This window comes from Dama dama, chromosome X (genome assembly GCF_033118175.1).
Source record: "Dama dama isolate Ldn47 chromosome X, ASM3311817v1, whole genome shotgun sequence".
NCBI lineage: Eukaryota > Metazoa > Chordata > Mammalia > Artiodactyla > Cervidae > Dama > Dama dama.
This window is the reverse complement of record NC_083714.1, coordinates 8,385,518-8,396,437: the sequence shown is the minus strand read 5'-3', so window position 1 is coordinate 8,396,437 and position 10,920 is coordinate 8,385,518. Positions and strand designations below refer to the sequence as shown.

The following is a 10,920-nucleotide window of genomic DNA, read 5'->3' as shown; positions in this document are numbered from 1 at the left end:
GCGGTTCTCAAAGGGGGCCGTCGGACACCCAGCCTTCCTCGGCTGGGGCACCTCTCGAATTTCCCTTCTCCGGTGGACACTCGAGTGGCTGCCTGGGGCGTTTTTCTTGGGGCGCACGGGGGTGCCTTTGGGCATGCCGTGGGAGAGGCAGGAGAAGAAGATCCGGCGATAGAGGGGCTCCCCTGCGGGACCCCAGGCGCCTTGTTTCTGGGCACGCAGATCGCAGGCTCACGTCTCGTGCCTTCCCTCTCTCCGCAGCTCCGGAAGCCCGACGTGCCGGGAGCCGCGAAGCCATGGAGGGTCTGGGCCGCTCGTGCCTGTGGCTGCGCCGGGAGCTATCGCCCCCGCGCCCGCGGCTGCTGCTGCTCGACTGCCGCAGCCGTGAGCTCTACGAGTCGGCGCGCATCGGCGGGGCGCTGAGCGTGGCCCTGCCCGCTCTGCTGCTGCGCCGCCTGCGGCGGGGGAGCCTGTCGGTGCGAGCGCTCCTGCCTGGGCCGCCGCTGCAGCCACCGCCGCCCGCCCCGGTGCTCCTGTACGACCAGGGCGGGGGCCGGCACCGGCGCACCGAGGCCGAGGCTGAGGAGTGGGAGGCCGACTCGGTGCTGGGCACTCTGCTGCAGAAGCTTCGGGAGGAAGGCTACCTGGCCTACTACCTACAGGGTAGGTACCGGTGGTGGGCAGCTGGCGGGCACCTGTCTGGGGAGGACCCTTGCCCGGGGAGTGCAGGACCTCACCTTCGGAGGGCCAGCCAAATCCATCTGATCGTGGGCGAGCCCGACCTCCTGTGGTCCAAAGTGGAGATGAGAGTCTGTCCTCCTCTGAGCCTGACCTTGGGGAAGCCCTTCACTCTTGGGAGCCCCAGTTTCTGAGCCTGGAAAATGGGGAGAATCTGATATAACCTGGCTCCTGGGACCCCAGTGGGTCCCTATCACCCCCTCCCCTAGCTTCTAAGCCATGGGTAAAGGAGGCTGGAGCCCCAGGACAAATCCCCCCTGCTCACCAAAGGGCTGGAAGGGGGAGGGGAAGACAGGGAGAGAAACCGCTAAGGCAGAGACTTCCCCTCCCTCTGCCACTGTCAGCACAGGGCTGGGGGGTGGAGAGGCGATGGACAGACACAGGTGTGTTGGCTCCTTGCCAAGCCAAACACACCCCCCACCCCAGAGATCCAGGAGAGAGACAGGATTTCCAGGAACCTAGACCCCTCTTCCCATTGAGGAGGGTCATTGGACTGTCATCCCTTGCTCAATTCTGAATGCGCAGGGATATAGAAATATAGAACATGTTGGATTTCTAGTGCCACACCACCCCCAGCCGGGGGAAAATAGTAGTTATTTGGAGATGGAGATGTTCCCTTCTGGGCACTTTGGGACCATTCAGGTGGCACGCTACACTCTCTCCCGTGCTCTGAAGAGTGCACAGACGTGGCTGTGCCCTGGCCCCTGATCTCACCCAGGCAGACAACTCACATCTGAACCTTTCCTTGTCTTTAACTGATGCCCGCTGTCCTTCCCAAGGCTGGCACTATGTGTTGAGCCCTCATGCCTGCCTTGGCTTGGCCCCAGGGATGTGAGATCCTCTTTGGCTTGCCGTCCAGAGGACTGGCTCCAGGGCTAAGTACACCATTTGGGACACCATGTAGGTCAAGGCTGCTCACTCCTGAGTGCCCCTTGGGTACATCTGCCCACCCCCCTCTTCAGGCATCAGAAGGATCTAGGATTGGATCCCTAACCCCAGCCAGGGCACTCAGTTGCCCGGGAGGCCACCTCAATGGGCCTCCCGTCTCATCCCCTCTCCCAGGTGGCTTCAGCAGATTCCAGGCCGAGTGCCCTCACCTCTGTGAGACCAGCCTCGACCGCCGGGGGAGCCCGAGCATGGCCCCACTGCCCAGCCCAGTGGTGGGGCTGGGGGGCCTGTGCCTGGGCTCCGACTGCTCTGATGCGGATTCCGAGCCTGACCGTGATGCAATGAGCTGCGGCCTGGATTCGGAGGGTGCCACGCCCCCCCCAGCAGGGCTGCTGCCGTCCTTCCCTGTCCAGATCCTGCCCAACCTCTACCTGGGCAGTGCCCGCGATTCGGCCAACGTGGAGAGCTTGGCCAAGCTGGGCATCCGCTACATCCTTAATGTCACCCCCAACCTCCCCAACCTCTTCGAGAAGAATGGCGACTTTCACTACAAGCAGATCCCCATCTCAGACCACTGGAGCCAGAACTTGTCCCAATTCTTTCCGGAGGCCATTGCGTTCATCGGTGAGTCCACTCCGCCCTCCCCACTCCCTCCCCAGCCCCCACAGGCCTGCCTTCCCCCGGGGCCCAGCCCAGGATGGCCCTGCTGGGGCCGGGCGGCTCCAAGGATGTGATCCCCACGATGGGCCATCTCACATGGGGCCCCCATCTGCCCCCACTAGACGAGGCCTTGTCGCAGAACTACGGGGTGCTCGTTCACTGTCTGGCGGGCGTCAGCCGATCCGTCACTGTCACCGTGGCCTACCTCATGCAGAAGCTGCACCTCTCGCTCAATGACGCCTACGATCTGGTCAAGAGGAAGAAGTCCAACATCTCGCCCAACTTCAGCTTCATGGGGCAGCTGCTGGACTTCGAGCGCAGCCTGCAGCTGGAAGAGCGCCGTGCCCAGGAGAGGGGCAGTGGAGGGCAGGAGTCGGCTGCCTCTGATCCCCCCTCTTTCTTCACCACCCCGACCAGTGATGGCGTCTTCGAGCTGGATGCCACATAGGGCCCCAGGGCACCCTCCAGCGGGTGTGCCCAGCCCAGCCACCCGCGTGCTGGGGAGGAGGCCAGAGGGGGCTTGGCCTAAGCAGAAGTGGGGGGTGGAGGGGGGGAGAGCACAATACCTCATTTGGGGCTGTGGGACGAGGCAGAGGCTGGGGACCCCCTCCAGGGTGGTGGTGGGGACAGCCCTGTCTTACCCACTGGAAACATCCACGGGGAATCCTATTAAACGTGCCTACGGGCCAGGCCTGGGGCCACCGGCCTGACCCGCGCCACTTTGGGGCGGAACCCCGCTCCAGAACCTGCCTGTTCTACGACTGTTACTTTTCTTTTGGGGGGGTGGTTGGGAGTGGGGGTGTGGATTCCCATTCTGAGGGACGATTCCAGGTGGCTGCCGGTTCCCTGGGCCCAGGAGATGTGTGCTCAGCCAACTCCCAAGCCTCCCCGGGGTCTCCCGTTCAGGAAGGGCCTGGGTCTCTTATGTCCACAGGGACCTGCTCCCAGCCCCATCCCTGTTGCCATGCGGCTGGACCACCATCACCACCAGCATAGTCACCCTGTGCTCCTCCACAGGGGCCTGAGGCCTCTTGGGATGGGGGGGCGGGGTGGGGGGACTCCCAGGGGACATGACCTTGGAGACACAGCAGCCACCCCACAGCCACGGGGACCATCCCTGTCTGGGTGTGCTCCTAGCCAGGAGCCGCTGGGCGGGTTCCCGGCTGCACATCTGGCGCCCTGACTGTTTATCCACTTGACATTTGAAAAGATGCTTTTTTTCCCTCTTCCCCCAGATGTCTTGACAGGATCACTGGGGCTCTTTGTGACTGAGGGTGGTCAGACTGCCGCCAGAGGAGATGGGGTCTAAGCAAGAGCTGGGTGGGGGAGGGGGAGAAGACGGCCTGGAATTTGCTGCAGTGGGTCCCACGTAGCCCTGGTTGGATTGGGGGGTGGGGAAAAGGCCAAGCTTCACACACACACACACATACACACACACACGGTCATTCATTGCAGTACATCTCCCTGACGGGCAGCCTGTGTGCATGTGTGTCTGTGTGTCCATGTATCAGCACTCGCACACACACCCTCCTGGCTTACAGACCCAGCCCAGGACCAGCAGTCTCCGTGGCAAGGCCATCTCACCCTGGGGAATCCACAGCACGGTTGCTTTCTTTAATTGTTCCTCAATAAATGGTTTCTGTTGAGATCCTGAGCATCTTGGAGAGTTTTGGGGGGGACGGTGGGGAGGGAGGCCTGGGGAAAGGGGTGCACGGGGTACTCACACACCACACCCTATCACGACTGTCATGTGCCATCCGGCATCCACACTGCCCAGCCTCTGACTGAACCCCACCTGCACTCACAAGCCACTGAACTCCAACTCTGTGCCCCGTGGCTCAGGACTAGGACGCAGGCTGCAGACGAGCATGCAGCTGCAAGTCAGAGGCCTCCTGCTCACGGTCAGCTTCCCAGAGTGGGAGGGAGGCACTGAGATCTGGTGATGCAGCAAATGATGTCAGGTCCCCAGGGTGGCAAACAGACGGGGGGAGCAGGGACCCAAGTGTGACTGTGAGGGGTGGGCACTTGAGCCCCGAGACTCAGCACGGAGTCAAACCCAAGCCCCAGGACAAGGAGATGGAGCCACAGGAGGACCCAAACTGGTGAGGGATGTGGGAAGACTGCCCGTCCCGGTGTGCAGCCCTCTGGCTGACATAGGGTGGAGTTGGGACTCTGGAGGCCAGGGCTGGAGGCTGGGGGGAGCATGCAGAGGCCACTGGGTCACTTGAAGCGACAGCAGGACCTTGCTTCTCTCTGGCCTCCTCCAGGGCCTTCTGCACACTGGAGCTGGAGCAGCCATTCTAAAGCCACGATTCCTGGTGACAAGAGACACAGCAGGAAGTAGCAGGGAGCTGGAGCGGGGGCAGAAACAAGCACGGTGTGAGAAGGCACTGGAGACTTTGTGAACAACGTGACCCGCGTTTCCAGAGCCACCCTCCTGGTCCAGAACCTCTAAAACATAGAATGAACCTAAAAATCTGTTTGCGTGAATGGCAGAGCTGGTAGGGAAATAAGAGAAAGCCTCCAAGATCAGGAATGACGAGGATACTTGAGTCCAGAGAAGTGAGTCAGCTCTGGGGCCAGCACCTGACCCAGGGGCATCTATACCCAGGAGCCAGAGCCCATCCTTTCTCCTGGGACACCGTCTTTCCACGGCTTTCCAGACACCAATCACAGGATAGGAGATACTGCCTGGGCCCACACATAAAGCCAGGATTTTTGAAGGGCAGTGCTGTGCTCTCAACAGGTGTCTTCAGCACTGTATCCTGCCCCCCACCAGAAGATGGCCTCATGGGAATCCTGGAATCCTGTGCATGTGGCAAAAAGGGACTCTGCAGATGTGATTAAGTCACGGATCTTGAGATGGGGAGATTGTCCTGGGTTACCCAGGTGGGCCCTAAATGCCATTATTGGCATCTTTATAAGGGAAAGAGGGCGGCAGGAGAGATGAGATGTGATGATAGAAAAGGGGTCAGGGTCAGAGAGATTCGAAGATACGACACTGCTGGCTTTGAAGAAAGATGAAGGGGCCCCCAGCCAAGGAGTGTGGGTGGTCTCTAGAAGGTGGAAAAGGCAAGACAACTGATTCTTTCCTTGAGACTCTTCAAGGAATGCAGCCCTGCCCACACCTCAATTTTAGCTCAGTGAAATCTATGCTGGATTTCTGACCTCCCCCCTTTTAGAAGTAAAATCTCCAAAGGTTCATGGGGAATCTTGGTTCCCAACCAGAAACTTGATTTCCCATCCTCCCTTGTAGCTAATTATGGCCAAGTTCTTCCATGATGTCTGCTTCTCCATCAAAGCCCTTAGCATATTAATCATAGTATTTGAAATGACTGTTCTGGTAATTCCAACATCCCTGCCGTATCTAAGTCTGGTTCTGATGCTTGCTCTGTCTCTTCAAACTGTGGAGGGTTTTGCCCATTAATGTGCCTTGCAATTTTTGGTTGAAAGCCAGGCACGATATACTGGGTAAAGGAGCTGCAGTAAGGAGGTCATTACTTAGTAGTGGTGAAGTATGTTGGGAGTGGAAGCGTTCTGTAGTCCAATGGTTAGCTCTCAGTCTTTTGGTGAGCCTGTGCTTCTGGGTTGTGACCTTCGCAAGTGCTTATCAGTTCCCCCCTCTCCAAGGTGGACTAGGATAGCTATAGGGGGTTGAAGTTGGATATTTCCCTTCCCCCAAGTCACTTAGACTCTAATAAATGCCCAATAGGTCAGACTCTGGTATAATGGTTTGTCTTCAGAGCAGGCTTTGTTAAGAACAGAATGCTCTGGTGTATTTCAAAGTGTCAACCTTCCCCCCTCCCCCACCCCGCCCCGCCAGAAACATGAGGATATTGTTCTCCAGTCTTCACTGTGAGAACCTGATGGGACTCCTAGAGGTAAAACTCACAGAAGTGTAGGAGGTGAGAGCCTCCCTAAGAATAGGCTCCCTGCAGTTTTTAACTCTCATACTTCTCCACACTAGCCTCCAGCAAATCATTAGTTAAAGCTCGGGTTTTCCTACCCCAACACTGTACCCACTCACAAGTTTCTGCTCTGGTAAATTGTGATTTTCTGTATCCACCTGTCTCTTTCTTCAGTTGTGTGAGCAATACTTTGCCATTTGACCTCTGTTCTCTAATGGATCTAAAAACAGTTGGTTTTTCAGCTTGTTCAACATTTTCTTGTTGTTGGCATCAAGTGATGACTTCCAGGCTTCTCACATGCCAGATCAGAGACTGGAAATTCCCTGTGTCTGTTTTGATTGGCTGATTCTTTATCATTACAGGTTACATTTTTATGCTTCTTCTCTCTCAGTTAGAAAGTCTTGGTGGTGGAGTTCACCTCATTTGTTTCCTTTCTCTCTGGTACCACCAGGTCTTCACCATCTTAAAATGGTTGATTCATATATCTGGCCAAGTTTTCCAGTCACGTATGGAGGAAGGGAAATTCTGAACCATGTTATTCCTTCATGGCCATATCAGTATTAACTTTAAGCTTTGTTAAGACAAATATGCATGCTAGGTTTTCTAGACTAATTACTAAAAGAATATAAATAGAGCATACTACTTTCAAACTAGTAGAGGAAAATATCAAATAACAAGGAGAAAAATCTCAATTCAGAAGAAGTAAAAAGAAGAAAATAAAGAAATAGAAACATTGGAATAAGTACAAAGCATAAAATAAGAATTTAGAAATTAGGCCAAACATCACTAGACAAAATTGACTAAATTATTCAACTGAAGACAAGATTTTTAAAAATCCACCCATAAGAGGTTTGTAGTAGAGACTCCATACTTCCACTGCAGGGGGCATGGGCTCAATTCCTGGATGGGTAACTAAGATCCCACATGCCATGCAGCCCAGCCAAAAAAAAGAATACACAAAAATAAAAATTAAAAAAGTGGTACAGCTAAATGATAGGACAAAAAAGGAAAAGATTGAAAAGTCAGGACTTCTAGCTATGGCCAAAAAAAGATATCAACAAATAACCTCAAAAAAAAAAAAAAAGCAATAAAGCTGGACAAAGCTGACAAATACAACCTTTATGATCTAGAACTCAACCAAAGGTATATAATAAAATGAGAAGTTAAACTTTGGGAATCTGTGGCATTCTGGCCTAGAGCTGCTCCCATCCTTCCCAGCTCGGTTTGGCATGGAGGTTCTACCAGTACAAGGCAGCTCATGAAAACCAGCAGCTTCTCTGCCTAGGTTTGAAGGGGGCTAAGTCAATTTGGTGGGGAATATCCACACCCAGGGGCATTGTCAATGGAAATAAACTTCTCAGGGGCAGACCAACAGGGAAGGGCCAACAGCTCAGCTCTACTAGACAGGCTGTGAATGTGGTTGGGGCAAGCATGTTCCTTACTAGTTGGAGAATGGAGAGGTCCCAATCTAATCATGCTTTCCTGACTACACTGAGGCTATACACTTGTATGTAGGAGATTCAAAGGCATCAGGGGAAAGAAAACCCTGAGAAGGCCTGAAAATTACCTCAATGTTGAAAGAACGCCCCTTCCCACATACAGATTCATCATCAGAGCACACAAGCCTTAGTGGCCTGAGATCTTTCAACATAGTTTCTGTCCAATCATTGACTGGCCACTAAGTTGGACAGATATGCGGCAGCCCCTAGAAAACCAGGCTACATTTTAAACTGTTTTTTTTAACTCAACAGAGACACCACTGACTGCACACTGCAGGTGGGGGTGGGAGGCAGTACAGTTTCACAGACTTTGTTCAAAAAAGTTACACAACAAAGAAACAAGTTCACACACACACACACACACACACACACACAAACACACCCCGAAAACTACTTCTAGGGGTAAAGGGAATATAATAATCCAGAGTTGATGGAAACTATGGTCTAAAATGTTCAATTTGCGGGGACTTCCCTTGTTGCCCAGTGGCTAAGTCTCCACACTCCCAGTGCTGGGGTCTCAGGTTCCATCCCTGGTCAGAGAACTAGATCACACATGCCACAGCTAAAGATCCCACATGCCACAACTATGACCCAGCACAGCCAAATAAATAAATATTTGTTTAAAAGTTCAATTTTCAACAAAAGAACTGTATAACATGCAAAGAAACAGTAAAGTATGATCCACATTAGGGAAAAAAGTCAACAGAAACTGTCTCTGAGTGTTTCCAAATGTTAGAATTAGCAGATGAAAACTTCAAGCACATAGTATAAATAGGTTCAAAGTACTAAAGGAAGCCACGTTTAAACAGTTAAAGGAAAGTATGATGACAAGAACAAATCAACAAATAGAGATTCTCCATATGGATACACAAATTAAGAAATGATAACTAAATGAAAATAGCTTTAAAGAGTGCAATAACTGAAATGACAACTTTTTTAGAAGTATTCAAGAGTAAGTTCAAGATGTTATAAGAAATTACTACTGACCTTGAAAATAGATCAACAACATTAATATACACTATACAATCTGGAGGATGGAGAGAAAAATGATATCACTTCAGACACCTCTGGAACAACATCAAACATTCTAAAATATGTGTAGTGGGGGGTTTTGAAGAACAGGTTCAGAATAAGTATTTGAAGAAATAAGACCAAAACTTCCAAAATTTTATGAGAAACATTAAGAAGATCCAAGAAGTTCAATGGACCCCAAATAAGATAAAGAGATAGTCATAGACACTTTACAGTCAAACTGTTGAAAACCAAAGATAGACAATTTTGAAAGCAATAGGAGAAAAATGACCCATGTAGAAGAAAACCATAATAAAATTAACAGTTAACTACTCATCAGAAATAATGGAGGCCAAAAGACAGTGAAGTGACATAATCAAAGAGTTGAAAGAAAAGAACAGTATCCATCAAAAATTCTGTATCTAGCAAAACTATCCCTTGAAAAATTGAAGGTTAAAAAAGACTTTCTAACACCATACACAAAAATAAACTCAAAATGGATTAAAGATCTAAATGTAAGACCAGAAACTATAAAACTCCTTGAGGAGAACATAGGCAAAACACTCTCCAACATAAATCACAGCAAGATCCTCTATGACCCACCTCCCAGAATATTGGAAATAAAAGCAAAACTAAACAAATGGGACCTAATGAAACTTAAAAGCTTTTGCACAACAAAGGAAACTATAAGCAAGGTGAAAAGACAGCCCTCAGATTGGGAGAAAATAATAGCAAATGAAGAAACAGACAAAGGATTAATCTCAAAAATATACAAGCAACTCCTGCAGCTCAATTCCAGAAAAATAAATGACCCAATCAAAAAATGGGCCAAAGAACTAAACAGACATTTCTCCAAAGAAGACATACAGATGGCTAACAAACACATGAAAAGATGCTCAACATCACTCATTATTAGAGAAATGCAAATCAAAACCACAATGAGGTACCATTACACGCCAGTCAGGATGGCTGCTATCCAAAAGTCTACAAGCAATAAATGCTGGAGAGGGTGTGGAGAAAACGGAACCCTCTTACACTGTTGGTGGGAATGCAAACTAGTACAGCCGCTATGGAAAACAGTGTGGAGATTTCTTAAAAAACTGGAAATAGAACTGCCATATGACCCAGCAATCCCACTTCTGGGCATACACACTGAGGAAACCAGATCTGAAAGAGACACATGCACCCCAATGTTCATCACAGCACTGTTTATAATAGCCAGGACATGGAAGCAACCTAGATGCCCATCAGCAGATGAATGGATAAGGAAGCTGTGGTACATATACACCATGGAATATTACTCAGCCGTTAAAAAGAATTCATTTGAACCAGTCCTAATGAGATGGATGAAACTGGAGCCCCTTATACAGAGTGAAGTAAACCAGAAAGATAAAGAACATTACAGCATACTAACACATATATATGGAATTTAGAAAGATGGTAACGATAACCCTATATGCACAACAGAAAAAGAGACACAGAAATACAAAACAGACTTTTGAACTCTGTGGGAGAATGTGAGGGTGGGATATTTCAAAAGAACAGCATGTATACTATCTATGGTGAAACAGATCACCAGCCCAGGTGGGATGCATGAGACAAGTGCTTGGGCCTGGTGCACTAGGAAGACCCAGAGGAATCGGGTGGAGAGGGAGGTGGGAGGGGGGATCGGGATGGGGAATACGTGTAAATCTATGGCTGATTCATATCAATGTATGACAAAACCCACTGAAATGTTGTGAAGTAATTAGCCTCCAACTAATAAAAAATAAAATAAAAAAAAAAGAAAAATTGAAGGTTAAAAAAGATATTACCCGATAAATAAAGACTGGGAGAACTCATTGCTACTATACTTCTTTACAAGAAATACTAAAAGAAGTCCTTCAGGCTGACACCAGTTAGTAAGTTGAATTCACAAGAAGAAATGAAGAGGAGCCAAAATGATTAATATCTGTGTTAATACAAATGTGCCTCTTATTATTCCTCATTTCTTCTCCTAACTTCTTCCAAAAAAGTTAGATTGTATTGATATAAAGCAATAGCTATAACACTGTCATGTTGAGTTTCTATGATAATCAATACAGATGTAATATATATGACATTAATAACACAAAAGAGGAAGGCAGGAATGGAGCTATATTAGAGAAAAGTCTCTACATTTTACCAAAATTAAATGAGTATTAATATGAAGTAGACTGTAATTACTTAAGATATATATT

At 49.7% G+C, this 10,920-nt stretch overlaps 1 protein-coding gene across 1 annotated transcript; it reads left to right on the top strand.

Annotated features, from left to right (window-relative positions):
* The first annotated feature begins 293 nt into the window (after positions 1-293).
* DUSP9 (dual specificity phosphatase 9) lies at positions 294-2,731 on the top strand. Its single transcript, XM_061138032.1, has 3 exons — positions 294-660; positions 1,798-2,247; positions 2,406-2,731. The coding sequence occupies exons 1-3, from the start codon at positions 294-296 to the stop codon at positions 2,729-2,731; spliced, it is 1,143 nt and encodes a 380-aa protein (XP_060994015.1).
* Positions 2,732-10,920: the final 8,189 nt, after the last annotated feature.

What these genes read in the sequence shown, in the direction of transcription:
- DUSP9 (XM_061138032.1), top strand. Translation starts at nt 294, where the DNA reads ATGGAGGGTCTGGGCCGCTCGTGCCTGTGGCTGCGCCGGGAGCTATCG. An exon ending in CCTGGCCTACTACCTACAGG is followed by an intron (nt 661 to 1,797) that starts GTAGGTACCGGT and finishes CCCCTCTCCCAG; the next exon opens with GTGGCTTCAGCAGATTCCAG. An exon ending in GGAGGCCATTGCGTTCATCG is followed by an intron (nt 2,248 to 2,405) that starts GTGAGTCCACTC and finishes TGCCCCCACTAG; the next exon opens with ACGAGGCCTTGTCGCAGAAC.